The sequence below is a fragment of the Anomalospiza imberbis genome, chromosome 4 (assembly GCF_031753505.1).
Source record: "Anomalospiza imberbis isolate Cuckoo-Finch-1a 21T00152 chromosome 4, ASM3175350v1, whole genome shotgun sequence".
In the NCBI taxonomy this organism is placed as follows: Eukaryota; Metazoa; Chordata; class Aves; order Passeriformes; family Viduidae; genus Anomalospiza; species Anomalospiza imberbis.
In genome coordinates, this window is record NC_089684.1 from 49,584,838 (window position 1) to 49,601,801 (window position 16,964).

Below are 16,964 nucleotides of genomic sequence, written 5' to 3' on the forward strand. Positions count from 1 at the left end.
TTATGGGGGGGGTTTCTTTTTGACTGACATTCTCCTTTATTGCAAAGCTGGAAAACAACCCTTGGCAAAGAATCATCTAGTAAAATGGTGGAACTGTCTCCTACTGAGATGCTTCTTTTATAAAAAAAAAAAAAACTAAAGCAGATAATTTAGCATTTCACAAAGTCTGAAATAATCCTTCCTAGAGCCACTAGTTTTACCTTTTAATTTCGTGATGGAACAAATGGTTCTTCTTTAATGTTAGAACACCCAGACCCAAATCATTGTCAGTGGACAAAATTGTGGAGTTTTTCTTTGCCTGTGTGTTTGGCCAAAGGTACTGGACCAAGTGAGGATGACCTCTGGATGGACCAACTGGTCCTGTCTGGAGATACCTTCCTGAAGGAGAACACTCCCATTGCACATGCCTCCTGCCACGAGGACAGCGTTGGGTGTTCCGGAGAGGTGGTGGACAGGACAGTGTTTCTGGAAGAGTCTGTGCTCCTGCAAGGTGTCACTCACTTCGGAGCACTCACAAAGTGTCACCACGTTGCTCTTGCTGATGTCTCAGTACAGATGTAAGACATGCAACTCCTTGAATCAACAACCCCCATAACACAAAGCTACAGACCCAGGCTTTGCTGAAACCAGGTGTAAACAAAAAAACAAAAAAAAAAATCATTGAACTCTGAGGCTCTGAAGGGATATCAGCTGGTGTTCAGCCCTGCCTCTGCACTCCACAGTGTTCTGTGTTCCCCTCTGTGGAACAGCCCAGACCAGCTGGGGAAAATCAATGCAGGTGCAGAAGTTTGTGACTTTTGCATCTGAATGCATTTTTTAGTGTTCAGGCTCTCTTCAGCCTTTTATCAGGCTGGTCCAGATGAAGAGAATATGGAAGTGATTGAATGGTGGATATTTGCCATGTTCATTAAAAAGTAGAAGGGAAAAGGAGACTCAGCAACTTAAGCCAACACAATTTTATGTAATTGTCTTTGATTTTGACAAATAAATAAATAAATAGCCTGGCTCTCATGGGGATTTGCCTAAGGGACTATCATGAATGAGTTACACAACTCAGCGCTCATTCATTCATTCATCAACTGATTCTTTACAAAACCATATGGCTCCTTGCAAGGATTTCTTTAAACATTATGCAAAAGTATGAAATCACTGCCTTTGTAGATGCTAAGTCTGTTGCTTGAGGCTCATTTTGAAATTCCGTTTCCAGATAGCACAGCAATGCTCCTTTTGCAAGTCATACCCTAACAGAAAGCAGTTGTTCTGGCACTTTCAATCAAATGGAGAAAAGAAATAGATATAAACAGTGAAAGAGTAAACTGATCTAAACTTTACAGATGAGCTGTGCTACTCTGTGTGACTTTCACATGGAAATTCACTGTGCTTGATGGAAGGCAATGGGGAAAGGATAAACATTATTAAAAAGTAGGATGTCATTGGTTTCATGCACTGAGTCAGAAATAGCAGAGCCACTCCAAAATGTATGTATTCATTTACTGCAGTAAATGTGAAGACACGAGTCCATTTCTAGTGAAAATTGTTCAGTGCCATCTTTCCCGACCACAGGAGCCAGCAGACACAGCTGCAACACCAATCCACATACATCCCTTCCAACACGTGCCTGAACTGTGCATTAACCTGTCAATTACCTGCATCCTCAAACGGGAACAGATATTTTAGATGTCTTCCTTCTTTAGGCTGCTCAAAGCGGGCACCTGCGAGGTCTTGTTTATGCCCAGTGGTTAAGCAGCACTTTCAGAGCCGGGGGTCTGCAGAGCGCCCGGAGCCGCAGGTTGTGCCAGCACGGAGCCCAGGCCGCCTCACGCTGTCCTGAGGAGCCTGTCTCAACGGAGCCAGAGCGGCGGGGGTGGCACGCAAGGACACTGCTGGCGGGACGGGCCCTCATGACAAGGAGGGCCCTGAGGCGCTGGAGCCCGTCCAGAGATAGGGACGGAGCTGGGGAAGGGCCTGGAGCACAGGAGCCGTGAGGAGCGGCCGGGGGGCTCAAAGGAGGCTCAGGGGAGCCTTCTGCATCTCGGCAACTGCCTGCCGAGAGCTGCAGGCCAGGCGGCGAGCGGGCTCTGCTGCCCCGCAAACAGCGACAGGACGACAGGACACTTTTAAGGCGCGCCAGAGGAGGCGGAGGTTGGACAGCAGGAGGAATTTCTTCACAGAAAGGGCGATTGCACCTTGGAGCCACCGTCCCTGCAGGTGTTTAAGGAGAGACTGGGGCCGTGGTGTCCGGCTGCTGTCGGCGATCCCGGAGGTGACACTGACTCTATGACAAGCAGGGGCGCTGCGTGCCGGCTGCGGGCCGGGTTAAGCACAACAGCCCCTCACGCACAACCGGGGCGCGGCCCGGGTTAAGCACAACAGCCCCTCACGCACAACCGGGGCGCGGCGCCTTTAAGGCTTCCCCGCCCTGCCCCGGCCGCGCTTCCGGGTGGCGGCACGTCACGTGGGCGGGGGAGGTGGTAGGTGCCGGGGGGAGGGGGAGCAGCACCCCAAAGGGGCGGGGCTCACGCGAGGGGCCACGATGGGCGTGGCTCCACGTGGGCGTGGTTCCACGTAGCCGTGCGCTCCTGGGGGCGGGGCCTGCGCAAAGAGGCGGGGCCGTGTGAGGGGCGGGGTTCCCTGGGGGCGGGGCCTGCGCAAAGAGGCGGGGCCGTGTGAGGGGCGGGGTTCCCTGGGGGCGGGGCCTGCGCAAAGGGGCGGGGCCGTGTGAGGGGCGGGGTTCCCGGGGGGCGGGGCTCCGCTGAGGGCCGGAAGATGGCGCCGCCCAGCCGCGGCCGGGGCCGTCGGTGCTAGCGCTTCCCGGCCGGGGCTCCCCCGGCTTCAGGGACCTTCGGGGCGGCTGTCCCGGCAGCTCCGGTGCCTCGGTGCCGGCGGAGATGGACCAGCGCCTGGCTGAGCTGGTGGAGGAGCTCACCACCTCGGGGGAGCCGCGGCTGGAGCCCGGCAGGATGAAGGAGCTGAAGAAGATCTGCAAGTACGGCCGGAGGGAGGGACAGAGCCGGGCCCCGCTGTTGTCCCCAGGTCGGCAGTCCCGGGCAGAACCGCCCCGAGCGCTGTTCTGGGGCCTGCTGTGGGCACCGGGTGCTGCCGGCACAGAAGCTGTTCGCTTAAAATGTAAAATAAATTACGTCCCCAGGCTTACGTTTGTACGTGCTGAGCGTGTTTTTAAATATCTCCCCTCCTTTTTCTTCGTTCTCTCCGTGCTCAGGTCGTCGGAGGAGCACATCAGCCACGCGTACCACCTGCTGCTGACGCGGCTCCAAGAGGAGCACGCCGAGATGCGCTTCTCCGCCTTCCAGGTGGTGCAGGAGCTGTTCGCCAGGTCCCACCAGTTCAGGACGCTGCTCATCTCCAACTTCCAGGAGTTCCTGGAGCTCACGGTGGGGATAGACCACGAGCAGCCGCTTCCCCCGCCCAAGGAGGTGGCGCAGAAGCTGAGGAAAGCGGCCATCAAGGCAGTGCAAGACTGGCATGAGAAATACGGGGAGGCCTACAAGAAGCTTTCCCTGGGATACCACTTCCTAAAGCAGAACAAGAAGGTACTCTGCGTTTTTGACTCCACTCTGTGGTATTAGGTGATGATCACCAGGTGGTGTTCAAAGTAAGGAAGCCAATAAATGTTAAAAATAAAAAAAAAAAAGAAAGCTGTAGGAAACAACATTGCCTGTTGGAGGCCTCTTGAGCATGGCTTTTGGAAAACAAACCGCAGGCTTTCTGTGCATCCTGCTGTACTGCAGGTTTTTAAAACTCTGGCCTTGTACTGATGGCTGGGCTCTGCCTTTATTAGGGTGCAAGTACTGCTCACCAGCTGGCTTTCACCCACTGATTCCTGACTGGAGCCCCAAGGTGTAGCTCTTTTGGGAAGGGCAATAATGGTAATGCATTAAACCGAGGATAAACACCAATTACATCTTTCTATGCCAGTTTAAACTAGCTTGATTTCTGTACTGAGCTGCCCAGTTCTAGGTCCCCTTTGCTCTACAACTTTGCAAGTGTACGTGCCTGCCACCCTCAGCTGCAGTGTTACTGTGCCAGAAAAGAGGTTTTATGAAAGAGAAATTTCATGTAAACCCTCGCTTTTAGATGTCACTTCAAGTTACTGTGTTTGGAATATTCTGCTGCTTTAGTCTGTCTTCTGAGGTGCAGCAGTAAAATTTGGAGCACTATTCTGGCATTCATACTACCTACAACGATAATAACATGCTTTCAGTAAACATACTGATTTTCTTTCTCTTCAGAAAGTCAGATTCAGATTCCTAACTGCAGATGAAAAGCTTTTGTGATACGTGAAGTACTTCTGTTGTTCTGGTTCTGTAGTAAGCTAGTGCTGTTCCCTGCTGAACTGTGGTGTGCTGGTTTTTTATACAGACTTTGGCATCTGCTCACAAAAGTTGATTGGAATTGAATTATCCTTTCTTCTCTTGTTTAAGAAAGGAAGAAAACTAAATTACAGTGACGAGGAGAAGTGCAAGACTGAGACAAGGGGGCTTTAACACATAATACAGTTTCACCCAGTTGAACACAAGTGTACAACAGCTCTGCTGAAGTTTGGCAGGTGTGTCTGTGCTCCTGTGGTCAGTGCCTGCTCCCCAGTAACAAGTGGGGGATCCCTGTCCAGGTTTTGATACAAGGTGTGCTATTTTCTGGAGCAGCTGGATTTGAGCTCCTTTACAAGCATTAACATCAATAGAAGCAATCTCAGGTAGTTTGGTAACTCTTGTACTCAAAGACTTGATATGAGCCAACTGGTCTTTTGCCAGCTTAATGCTTGAAGTGTGAGAAGCAACCAAAAGTTTTGAGGAGGCATTTGCTACTTTTTTTGTAGTAAAATACATCATTGTTGAGTTTTACTGGTTTGACACAGTGGTATGGGGCAACTTGGGTGGAGTTTTAGCTCTGTGTGTGGTCCATAGTTGGGTTTTTCTTAATGATCACCAAAATCCCTTTATAACCAGTCAGAATATGATAGCTCCTGCTCTTTTAGGATGTAAAGCTAGAGAGCTCCCTACTCTTTTAATGTTAGTAGGTCAGTAGCAGGAGGTACCAAGTAGGTGCCTCTATAAATGTTTGACTTCAAGAACAAATAATGCTTCATTATACATGAAAGTAATTGCTTTCAAACTCCCATCTCAAAGTTTAAAAGAAGAAGAAAGAGGAAAGATATTTCACCTATTTCCAAATGTTTGCATATTTGGGCACGTGACTCATATTGTAGTGTCTTTGAATCTGAGGAATGCATGGATGGAATTACAGCACAGAACTTCAAACAGATCCACTCAGAGTATAGTACTGCTGTAATTCAGTATTTTCACAAAAGTTGCAGTAATTCTCTCAGCCTGCTGCTTGGCATCCTTTCAGTTGAGCAGTTTTTTGCTGCTCAGACATCCATAATTGCAGACCAGCAGTAAAAAGCTTCCTGGCCCTTTTGGTACAGAGAATGGGAAAGAATGGGCAGATGACTCTGGCAGGAGGCAGAAGTTGTGCTTTAGGAAGCTGTGTCTGGTTTTCTGTGCAGACCAGTCTGCCAGCAAATGGTGGCTGCAGTTCCTGGGTTCTGTATCTTTGTTCTGCTTTTGTGGGCAGTGTTGCTCTTTGGGTGGATCTGTTTCTCCCAGTTCTGTGTGGGGAGCTATGCAAACCTGTAGGAAAATCAGGTCCTGAAAACCGAGAAAGCTCACTCTGGTGATCCACATGATGCAGTAGATTGTGAAACCAGATCTTTTCCCTAACCACCCTTCTGCCCACCCATTCCCTACTGAAAAACCAGCTTGGTAAGTGTGCCTATTTCCTAAACTGATGGAGATCCTCCATGCCAATTTCTCTGACAGCTGTTAAATTAAAACATTTGTGTGACTCCACTAGTGGATGTTGACATGCTTGATCATCCAGCAGTGGCAAGAATGACAAACCTTCAGTGAGTGCTTGTGATGGAGACACTGCAAGAGAGTCTGTGGGCTGCAGAATGAGCAAAGTGCAGGCTTACTCAGCATTGTCTGTCTGGCAGTTCATGTTATGTGGTAGGAAATTCTGTGTTTTAATGCAAAAGGGTTTCCTTCTGCATTAATGCAATCAAGCCACCCTCTTTAAAACAGGAGTGATTTTTTTTTTGTTTTCAATCCCTTCTAAGATCAAACCAAAAAAAAAATCCCCAAAGTATTGCTAATATTTAAGAAAGAGCATTTTGTGTTGTTCAAATTAATGTTTATAATTCAGCTATAAGGAAGTGAGACTGAATGTTTTTCCCTCAATATCAGATTTTAATAACATAATTGTAAAATCACAAATTAGGTCTTTCTTAATAAATTTGAAGGTCTTCTCTTTTATTTCCCTTTCTTACAAAGTTCTTTTGTAAGTTATGTATATATACACAAGTTGTTATAGTTCCTACAAATTTTTCTAAATTTCCTGGTGTACATGGTATGATGTTTTCATGTAATTTTAATATCTACCCTGCATAGTCTCTTCCTGCTCATTCTCTGTAACTCCTTGTCTCCAGTGCTGTGACAGAAATCTCCCAAAGCCCCGTTTGTTCCTGCATTTTGGATGTGAAAATCTAAGGGGTTTAAGGGGTTTGTTTTTCTACCTTATGATTTTCTTTTGAAAGCCATTGATTCTCAACAGTCCTTTATTAGTAAGAGTCAAAACTCCATTCACAATTGCTGCAGTTATTGATTCAAGGAGGAGAAGAGATAAAAGGAAATGCTGCTGAGCTTCTGGCTGATGTTACAGGATTTTTCACCACAGATAAGGATCTTAGGAAATGGATTTTCTATATATTATTACGAGGAATGTTACACTTTTTTCTTAATTTCCTCCTTAGGTGGATTTTCAAGATGTGCATGCCAGAACTGTGGCTGAAAGGAGGAGGGAAGAGGAGAAGCAAAAACGACTGGAGAACATTTACAAAGAAAAAGTCAAAAGAACTGAAAAAGAAATGGAAGGTTGGTTGCTTTGGTTCTTTTAGTGCATTTTTGGTTTGGTTTTTTGTTTGTTTTTAAAGCAACCTTTTTTTTAAGGTTACATAAAATAATTTCTGAGAATAGCTATCCAGTTAATAGCTGACAGCAGAAGGCAGGAATACTGCATTTGTTGGAGCTCAACCCTCCCTTTCTCTCACCTAAAGAATATCAGGGGAAAGAAGTGACTGTTATGTGAGTTTAGTTGGAAGAGATGAAAAAGAAATAAAATGTTGTCAAATAAAGATCTGGTCTCTAATTCAGTAAAGTATGAGTACATCACCCCAAGTAAACAAATCATGAGACTTTTTGGAGCTAGTGCCTTAATTTGTTAGGCACAGACTTCCCAACGCCTTGTTGGCCTATTGCATTACTTACATTATATATATGGTCGTTGTGTTCCAGAAAAACAGGCAATGCTCTGCACAGGAATCCTGGCTGCAGTGTAGGATAACTGTGAGAAGTGTCACAGTGCAGCTGGAAAATGTAACTGGGGCATGAGTCTCTGAGCAATATGTGCATAGCAGACAGATTTCTGTCATCCCAAAGAACAGAGATTGTATGTATATTATGCTGGAGTTATAAAGGGTTGTTTAATTAAATTACTTTGGTGTACGTAATGCATGCAACTGTGTCTGCATTTATTCTGCATGCTGGAAATGTTTTCATGCACTAGAGTGGAATTTTAAAGAGATTTAACTTTCTTAAAGTAATTTGTATCAGTAGCATCTCTTTGAGCAATAACATACATTCATGGCCATTCCTACACTCAGCTATAAAATTCATGGCTGTAAAATGAATACCCACCAACATCACTAAGAATATCTCACTGAGCCTTGTTCTCCTTCAAGTTCTACATACATAGTGAAATTTTAGAGAGGATAAGGAAAGGAGGAGCCCTGATTCTACATGCCTGGCTCAGGAAATTCTAGATTTCTTGCTTAGGAATTGTCACTTTTATAAGGACACTTTCTGCAGAAGCAGAAGCTCTGTATGGCTCAGTTGTCACTGGCGACATGGATTCCCACTTTGGCAGTCATATTTGCTTTGTACCTCTGTGTCTGTTCTGGAGACATTAACATTTACAATATCTAACAACTTGATAAAACAATTGTGTCTTGATAGAAATGTCCCAAGAGATTGCTGATACACTGACAGAGATGGAGAACTGTTTCCAGCTTCTGATGCCAGATCCTTTCAATTTTGGGGTGAACGAGATTGACCTGGAGCTCAGCAAACAAACATCTGCTAATGAGGCCAGACCTGCATCCCCCTTGTCCTCCCAGGGGCAAGTTTACCCATCCTCTTGGGGGTGCATGGATGATGAGCAGCCATGCTGCAGCAAGGACATTCTTCCTGTTTCTCAGCGTGTTACAGCTGATGGAAGCAAAGAGGTAGATGAGAAGCCTGAGCAAGAAGAGCTGGATGGAGGCACACGCTCGGACATTCCATTCAGTGGCCCTGCTCTTGATGATGATGATGATGATTACCAGACGTTTGTTAGGAACCATGGGCTTATTTCACATAAATATACTCTTGACCTTGAAATCTCCACAGGTACCTGAAACAACTTCTGACGTGTAGCTGGAGGCAGCCTTTCTCTGAAGTGTTTTGTGCTTGTGGTTTTGTTTCTGTTACTTAAATGCTGGGGTTACTGGATACCATTTTGCTTTGGGTTTCCTGGACATCAATTTGGGTTTGGTTTTTTTTTTTAATTTTTTTTTCTTAATTTATATTTTATTTTTCTGTTTCTGGTTCCTCTGGTAACTGTTCTTACTTTCGGGTGTCCTTGTGTGTGATTAGATTTCATTAATTACCTTCTAAGACTGAACTTTTGTAATAGTTGTTACAAGCCCATTATAGCACTTCATAGTATCTATAATGAGTCTTTTGTGTTTAAAAACAATCTCTTTATCAAATACAATTTTCTTTATCTTTGCTGTTCATCCCTTTCTCTCTGTAGCTGGGGAATAAGCTGCTAGTTTAAAAATCTTACAATTGGGTGTTTCTGAAACTTTTTCCTTGCAAGAAAGTAAGTAGTTTTGCTAGCAAGTGGTTACACCTTTTTTTGTATAACTTTGCTAATGTGAGTTACCTGTAGAAAAATCAGGATGGTTTGTGTTTTGGAAGTCTTAAAATTCCTGTCCTTAGGGAATTCCATGTACAGACAGTAAGGGTGATATCTTCTTCTCTGTTTGCTGACAACAGTGGGTGAAAAGTATAACTTTTACTTGGATTCTGGCATAATTGGCTTCTTTGGCAGCCAAGTCCCTGTTACTACCAGGGTAGGGATTATTTTGTATTGAATATGAAGAACTTGGTACAATAAGGTCCTGTTCATTGGAACTTGGGACAAGATGTAATGAAAATAGTAAGACTGAACTTGTCTGTGGTTTATTTGGTGATTCCTTAGTAATGATGGCTTAACAACCTTTTCTGGCATGCTGGACTGAACACTTTTCATATTTTCCTCAGATGTTTTGAGTATGTGGATAGTAATAGACTAATTAATACTGAGCAGAGAAGCATTCTGATGTTTGTAACTCTCCCTGAAGTGATCAAATGTCTTAGAAAGAGTCATTTGCCTTCTTTAGCTCCTGTAGTGAAGATACCATAAATGTCATGCACTAACTCTTTTCCCCTGTTTTGAGCAGATATAAAAGTGCAAGAGAATGAAGATAATACTGCCATCATAAACAGTGTTATGGATGCTCACAAACTTCTCAGAAATAAGTTCTGGCCTTCTGTGCAGTCCTGGATTCAGGTGGGATAAAGAAAATTATTTTTTCTTCATTTTTTAATAAAAAGACAGCAAAACAAGGACTGGGATACAGTAAGGCTTGAGGGAGAGTGAGCCAAAAGGAAATGAAGGTTGAAGAAACAGGAACAATTAGAGAAGATTTCCATTTCATTAAGGGTGGACTAAAGGACACTGCAGGATCTATGTAGCTTGTTGGATTGCTCTCAGCCTTGGGTGTGGTACCTATAGGCAATTGTTTGTTTGTTTGTTTTTTTAAGATAGGTAAGACTTAGCTTCTTTGTAGAGTCTCAAAGTAAAACACACCTTATTTTTGTTAGACATCTCTCTATCAGGTTAGCAGTATATCATGGAGCCTCCTGAGTGGAATTTGGCCTGCTGGAGGGCACTCTCAAAAGATCTTTGTTATAGCTGTTCATTCTTTGGCTTCACTAGTTACTATTAGTTTTTATAGTCTAGATGGAAAATTAATTGGTTTCACTAATTGTCACTTATACAACAAAGAGATTTGTGACATTGCTGTTTTGTTAATTATGAGGGAAAACTGGATTTTTTTTTTTTTGGCTCAGACTTCTAGAAGAAAATAAGAATGTTGTTTTCTTGGTTTGCAGCTACTTACCAGAGCAGGCATCAATGATGGTCGGCTAAGATGTGCCATTGAACTCAAGAATAAATTGGAGACTGCTATGAAGAAATACAAGGAAATGGACATTTCCTTTAAAGCAAGAAAAAGAAAAGTGGTGAGTTTCTTAAAATTCTGTTTTACTAGAGAGGACCATTAGTAAAGCTTAGCTTGTATACAGAAAAATGCTCTTTCTCTTAAACCCTAACCTGGGAAACTTTTCAGCACAGGTTTTATTGTACATTAATTCAGCTGATTGTAGCTTCCCTCAAGGAGCAGTAAACACCTGTATAATATTCCAGGGGCCTGGTTATTAGACCAAAACTGTTTAAAGCATCCCTGTTGTTGTTTAGAACAGAGAAGTGGGTAAGTGCAGATTTTATTTGCTCTTAGTTGCTTTATGTGTAACACTGTTAAATCCTTAGTTTCTTTTGTGCATATTTCTCAATAGACACTGTACTGCTCATGTTCTTTCACAGTTTGCTAAAGTCTGAGAGTCAGTTCAGGAAAGTAGTTTCTCTGCTCTGTAGCATTTACTCTGAACTAAATATGTAAAGTGATTAAGGTTATTACAGGAAAATTTAGAGTATCAAACTATTTCACAGAGATTGAGATTCACTGCACCAATGACAGTTCTTGTGAAATATGTAGACTTTTGTGGGTAAACAGAGGCTGAAAGATCAAATACATTATTCACATCCAAAAAGGAGTTTATGGCCTGTTTATGTAGATAAAAAGCAGAGCTGCATGATACCAATTTCTGTTGGCTGTGATGAAATGTAATAACTGCGTAGTTTGACATGAAAATACGTATTTTGGGTCACAGTCCAGACTAGAGTCTGGTTTGGATTTACTGGATTATATGAATTTGATCTGCACATAACACCTTGAGCTAAATTGTGTAGCCTCATTTAGCCATGACTGAGTGCTGTAGACTTTGCCTTCATTGTACAAATGAAGCTAAATCAAGATTAATCTGGTTCATCATCTTAACGCCTCCTGATGTGCCACACCAGTCAAAAATGCCAACTCTGAATGAAAAGTACTGAAAGACTGTCTTGTCAGAGGCTTTTGTCTCCAGTGAAATATGTGTGCTACCTTTATGCAACCAGCTATGAAGGAATCCAGACATCTGCTGTCACTCCTGCCATTTGCTTGACAGGACTTCATTTGCTGCACCTCTGCATGGAATATTGGTTGCTATATTTCTTGTAAGATATAAAAGACATTCAAGCCTTGATTTTTGTGTGTGTGTGTGTGAATGTGCACGTGTGTGTGTTTTTAGAGTGGTATTGTTACCACTTAGGAGAGTGACCAATGCTATCTGTATGCTTATATAACATGCTTAGAACTGATACCTGTATTCATTTGAAAGCTAATAAATTCCATTGTTAAAAAGACCAAAAGGTAGGTAGCACATGTGCTCACAATACTTTCAAAATGAAGCAATGCAGACAGAATTACCTTAAGCATTGAGAACAATATATAAATATTCCTAGGGTTTCCCTCCAGTGGAAAATACCCAAATTTAGTGTTAGTGCTGAGCTATTTTAAATTTATAACCTGAACACAGAGAGCTTTGTACAGCAGAAGGAAACGACATAAATTATATTTTATTCAAGTGTCAGATGACTTTATTGAAACATAAAAACACAGCAAATTGGGAGTCTAGTAGAACAAAATAAACAGAATCTCTTAGGCCATGGTTATTGCATCCCCATCTGTCAAATACTTACATGTCAGCATGTGAAACACTGCACACATCTCCTCTTCAGTTGAGCATCGCTGCCTGTGTTAGGTGTTGTGGCTTTGTCCAGGTGTCCTCGTGTCCTTGGCGCTGTAGTTCTTGCCATGCCAGTTTTGCTGTCTTCTGTATCTCTGAAGCCAAGAGGAGAAGTAGTGCCAGCCTGTCTGTCCTGCAAAGGCCTGGCTCCCAGCCACCCTGTCCTTCCAAAGCTTTACAGATGGGATTTGCTGGCACATGGGAGCAGTGAATGCTGGACCTGCTCGTGTGCGGAGATGAGCACACCTGGAGATGAAGGGGAGTGTTCAGTGAGCAGAGAGGGAGAATGTGAATCAGTGGCTGAGTGCAGAGGGTCCCATGCAGATTGGTTTGTAGGTCTGTGCCATCTCTGTGTTTGGGTAGGATGGCAGTTCTGCACTCTGAGGTGGCTGTATCCTTAACTGGAGAATGTAAAGGTGAATTGTTTGTGTACTTGCTCATTTCAACTGTCATTATGATCCTGCACCACGGCAAACCATTCTTTCAGGGAGAGAGGGGTTTTATTTAATTAGCAAATATAAAACAGTGATAGGGACTTGGCAACTTGGCTGGGGACTGGGCCTTGCCCATTCTCTTGGGACCTTTTGCATTTTCTTCTTGCTCAGTCTCCAGGCTTCTGTGATCACTGATTTTCCCCCTTTTCCTCTGTTCTATTCTGTGTTTTGTTTCTGTTCTGTCTGGGAACAGAGGGAGTAAGGCTTTACCCATCCTCAAACTGAGATCAAGAAAGTTGATAAAGGGAAGAGTTTAGTTGAGAGACAATGAAACTGGAGATTTATTACTGTGGACTCTACTATAACTCTCAATCCCACAGAGATTTAAATTGCCACTTTAAAGAGGGAAGGTCCTGGAGTACCTTACAATTGTCATGTGTCATTGCTGCTCTTTTTTAGCTGATCAGTTACACCTGGATATGGCTGAAATGCAAATAATTGTATATATCTGGAGTAATTCCTGATGCTGCAGTTTAATATGAATATACCAGCTGTGTAGCTTGATGTAAATTACATTGAGAGCAAGAAATTGGTTGTTATGTGGCCTGATTCCACAGAAGAAATATTTGCTTGGTTCACAAGGTGTGTGCTTCTGGCAATCCTTCTTATTACACCCATGTTTTCCATTGTTTCTCATTTCATTTTCCATGTCACAGAGCACAAGCCTCCAAGGCAGGTGCCTTTGGCAATCAGAGCCTGTTACACAATTAGCACAAGCTACTTTCTCTGAAGATCTTTTTTATCTTTATCTTTACTGAAAAATAAAATGTCAAACTGTTTTTCAAACCACAGGAGAACTTTGTGGAGGTTTAGGGAACTTTCCTTATACAAAGTCTCTTGAAGGAAAGCACAGAACTTTATACAGTGAGACACTTTGACTTAAAATGGTTTATAGTGACATGACCTATAACCATTTTTACTTTTCTATTCCATGAGAGAGAAGAACACAAACCATCAGAGAGTCTTAATTACAAGGAGGGCCATCATTTCTATGTGACACTTACACCCTGCCAGTACAAGCAGCCTGTGTTTTGTGCTTGCCTCTCAGGAGCTGTGGGAGGAGAGGGAAAAGAAAAACAAAGGTTATCCTTTAATTGTCTTGAAACAAATCTCTTGCAACAGATTTTAGAATTATTAATACATCTCAGTTGTCCAGTCCACACATTCCCCATTCCCACTGCTGTGCCCCCAGAGATCAGAAGTCAAGGCATGTTTTACAAGCTGTTACTTTTTCAAATGGGTGGAGGGTGGACAAAAAAAATTGCAGACTACCTGTATTGGTCAAAGGCAAAAGTTTTTGTGTGCTTACATGGGTTATGTTCAGTGTAGTTAAGTCCTTGTTTGGGGTGTCAGTCAGGTTTCTGACAGGAAATGCATTCTGAGGGTATAAACATTTTGAGGGTTTTGAAATTAATTTTTCTGTGAGTCTGGGTTTTGGCTGAATCCAGGTGAAGAGGGTGGGACCTGTAAAAAGGTTTTTATTTCACGGTAGCAGGGTGCTCAGACAGGAACCTTTCCTCTCTGAGTGCCTGCTCAGGATAATTCCAGTGCCCAGTAGAGGGAGTGCAAACTGCACGCTCCACATTTTCCTCTGTGCCACCTTGATCCAGAGCCAGCCATCTGCTCAGTCTGTGTTTTCAGGTAAACTTACTACGACAGCAACACCAGAGACATTTCAAGTTAATTTGTGACTCTATGAATTATTGTAGAAGTACAGTTGTAATTACTGGCTTAGATTGGTGTTTAAATAGACACTACTGTAGACTTCCAATTCTTTTGCAGGAATAACTTACGATCAAATTGTTCTTAAAACTTTTTTAAGAACAATAGATTTGTTTCTCAATGTCTTCTTCCTTTTTTTGCAATACTGGATTTCAATTTCTTATTGTTTGATGTCTGATTTGCTGCTGATAGATGCAAGTGATCTGGCAATTTTAGAAAGGACGAGTATGTACTTTATCTTAAATGATGCACGTTACCTTTCACTTACATCCTTTCCATAAAGATTTACCCATTAGGATAATACTTGAAATCCTGACATTGTTATTAGAAATGTAGCTCATTAGCTAGATTTTGTACACTCAAAGTATGCTCGTGTCTTATGTCATTACCTTGGGAAGCCATGGAAGATTTAGTACTGAGGCTGGCTAAAACTTTGGCAGGCAGAATCCAGGAGGAAAGATGATGTGAGAAACATTCATGTGTCTATCAGCAGATGGATCATTTAACAGACCTGTTACACTTTGAATTTTAAATTTCAAATTACATTAACAACCAGGGATATATAGTTTTTCATTAACTGTATTCATTACTTTTTGTTTCACCTTTCCTTATCTTCTGTTAAATCTAAGCCTGCACTTGGATCTTGATTTATTCGTGTACTTAATTTTATCCATGTGAAACATCTGGTTGAACTCAATAATGCCATTAATAATTAGATTTGGGGGAGCCTGTCCTTGTGTTGTCCAGAACCTGATATTCAAACCTCACTATAATACAAGTGAGATTTTTTCAGAAAGAGTAATATCAGAAAATTGTTGCAAATTTACAGTTTAAATATTTGCTGCTAATTATTTAGTCTTAAAATACATTAAAAGGTTTAAATTTTAATATGTTATAAATTAAGCCCAGAGTTCTGCCAATTACTTGGTTACACCACTTGCTGATTTTTTTTTTCCTGTCTTCAACTACAGCTTGGCATTTTAGCAATTCTAATGAGTTATTTCTACCTAATAATTTTGTAGCTTTGTAACCAGCTCTTTTCAAGTCTGTCTTTTTGTTAAGTTAGTGCCTGCTTTAAGGGAAAAAAAAAAGCTGCACTTGAATTTTAGATTTCTTTTTCTGCTTCTGTAGCCATACAGAATCCAGTCCCACTGACAGCTCTCTGTAACAGCTTCCTGTACTCACATCCTTACAGGTTTTTTTCTCTTGTTCATTTTAGAGAAGTTGTTTCTGGGGGTTAGTTAATTGTCCTCAGTGATCCCTCACAGTGCCCAAAACCACATTTGCTGAAACATGCTCAGACCATGCAGCAAGAGAGACACCTTTGTAGAGAAGTCTTTTCCCCAGGTGCTGCTTTTTAACAAAAAACCCCAACTCTTGATAAGAAGTTGCCATATGAAAACTGGAAGCATTTAATTTTAAGATTTAAATGATAACTTGATGTTGATTGTTAGTATGTTTTCTATAGAGAAATATAGAAATATTTGATAACTATAGCAGCATTATTCCTAAAGATGTTCTTTACCAGATTTACATTGTTAGCCTGTAATGTGGACAGAATAAATAATAAAATTTATTAATGTTTATATGGTCAAATTGGTAGCCCAGGCAACATTTAAATGGTTTGGGGTTTTTTTGTCTAGGTAATATTTATCAAAAAAGCCAGGTCAACAATAACTGTAAAAATAAACATAGAATATTAAATAGGTCATACAGATTCCTAATGTTCCTTCTTTCCTCCTTCCTATTTTAATTGGTATTATTTTTATTGTCATGTTTGTCATATTCTTATTATTTCTGTTAAATAATCACTTTTCAGCTAAAAGAGCTTTCTATTTGTTTAAGTTTTATTAGGATGTAGGACTGATATAAAACAAAACACTGTAAAATTAGCCCTCAGAACAGCACTCCCTTGTTAAAGTGTCTGATCAGCTGGGTGATGGGTTTGGTTGGGTTTGTCTCTTCCTGAATGTTGCTGTGGTGTGTTTTATGCTTTGCCCTGGCCATGCAGCCTGCCACTGCTCTGAAGTTATTAAAAATATCTTGTTATGCAGATCTAGCCATGAATTCTTAGGGTTGTCACTGTGACGACCTCTGATCCCTGTCTGATTCGCAGGTCGCACAATGCAATTTGGAGCTCCTCTAATAGAGTGTAAAATAAAGTGGGATGTCTCCATCATCAGGTTAACCCTTATGTTAAGTATTTAAGTTTTTCAGGCCGAAGGGTCATCTCCCTTGATTCATCTATGAATACTGAGCAGTGTGTACTCTCTAAGTAGGAGATATAAATTTGCTTCCTGCTTTTTACCCATCCTACCTTACAAGGGGAAAGTGTATTGAAGTGAATGTTTTTGTGAGGGTCATAGAGGTAAATTGCTAAATGTGTATTTATAAAAATGGAAAAGGAAGAAAAGTTTTAGGCTTGAAACATACATTAATGCATTTAAATTTAGCTGATGAGCAATATGAAAGTAAATATAACCACATCTAAAATGTCTTTGTACCTGAAATCCACAATCAGAAATACATGTAAAGTTATGTGTATCTTGCATAGAATAATTTTTTTATCTGTCTGTAATAAATTAGGTTTATTCAATTGAGATGTGTATTTACCTGT

At 41.8% G+C, this 16,964-nt stretch overlaps 1 protein-coding gene across 2 annotated transcripts in view; it reads left to right on the forward strand.

Moving 5' to 3' along the window:
- Positions 1-2,738: 2,738 nt before the first annotated feature.
- Positions 2,739-16,964, forward strand: part of UVSSA (UV stimulated scaffold protein A) — a 47,408-nt gene continuing 33,182 nt past the window's right edge. The window contains exons 1-7 of one of the 2 annotated variants that reach the window (XM_068188459.1): positions 2,739-2,986; positions 3,221-3,551; positions 6,833-6,953; positions 8,094-8,336; positions 8,367-8,525; positions 9,623-9,732; positions 10,338-10,466. In XM_068188459.1, coding sequence (XP_068044560.1) covers positions 2,889-2,986; positions 3,221-3,551; positions 6,833-6,953; positions 8,094-8,336; positions 8,367-8,525; positions 9,623-9,732; positions 10,338-10,466 — 1,191 coding nt within the window. In that variant the 5' untranslated portion in view covers positions 2,739-2,888. Of the gene's footprint in view, positions 2,987-3,220; positions 3,552-6,832; positions 6,954-8,093; positions 8,526-9,622; positions 9,733-10,337; positions 10,467-16,964 lie in introns of both variants that reach the window. The other variant, XM_068188458.1, reaches the window with a different exon arrangement.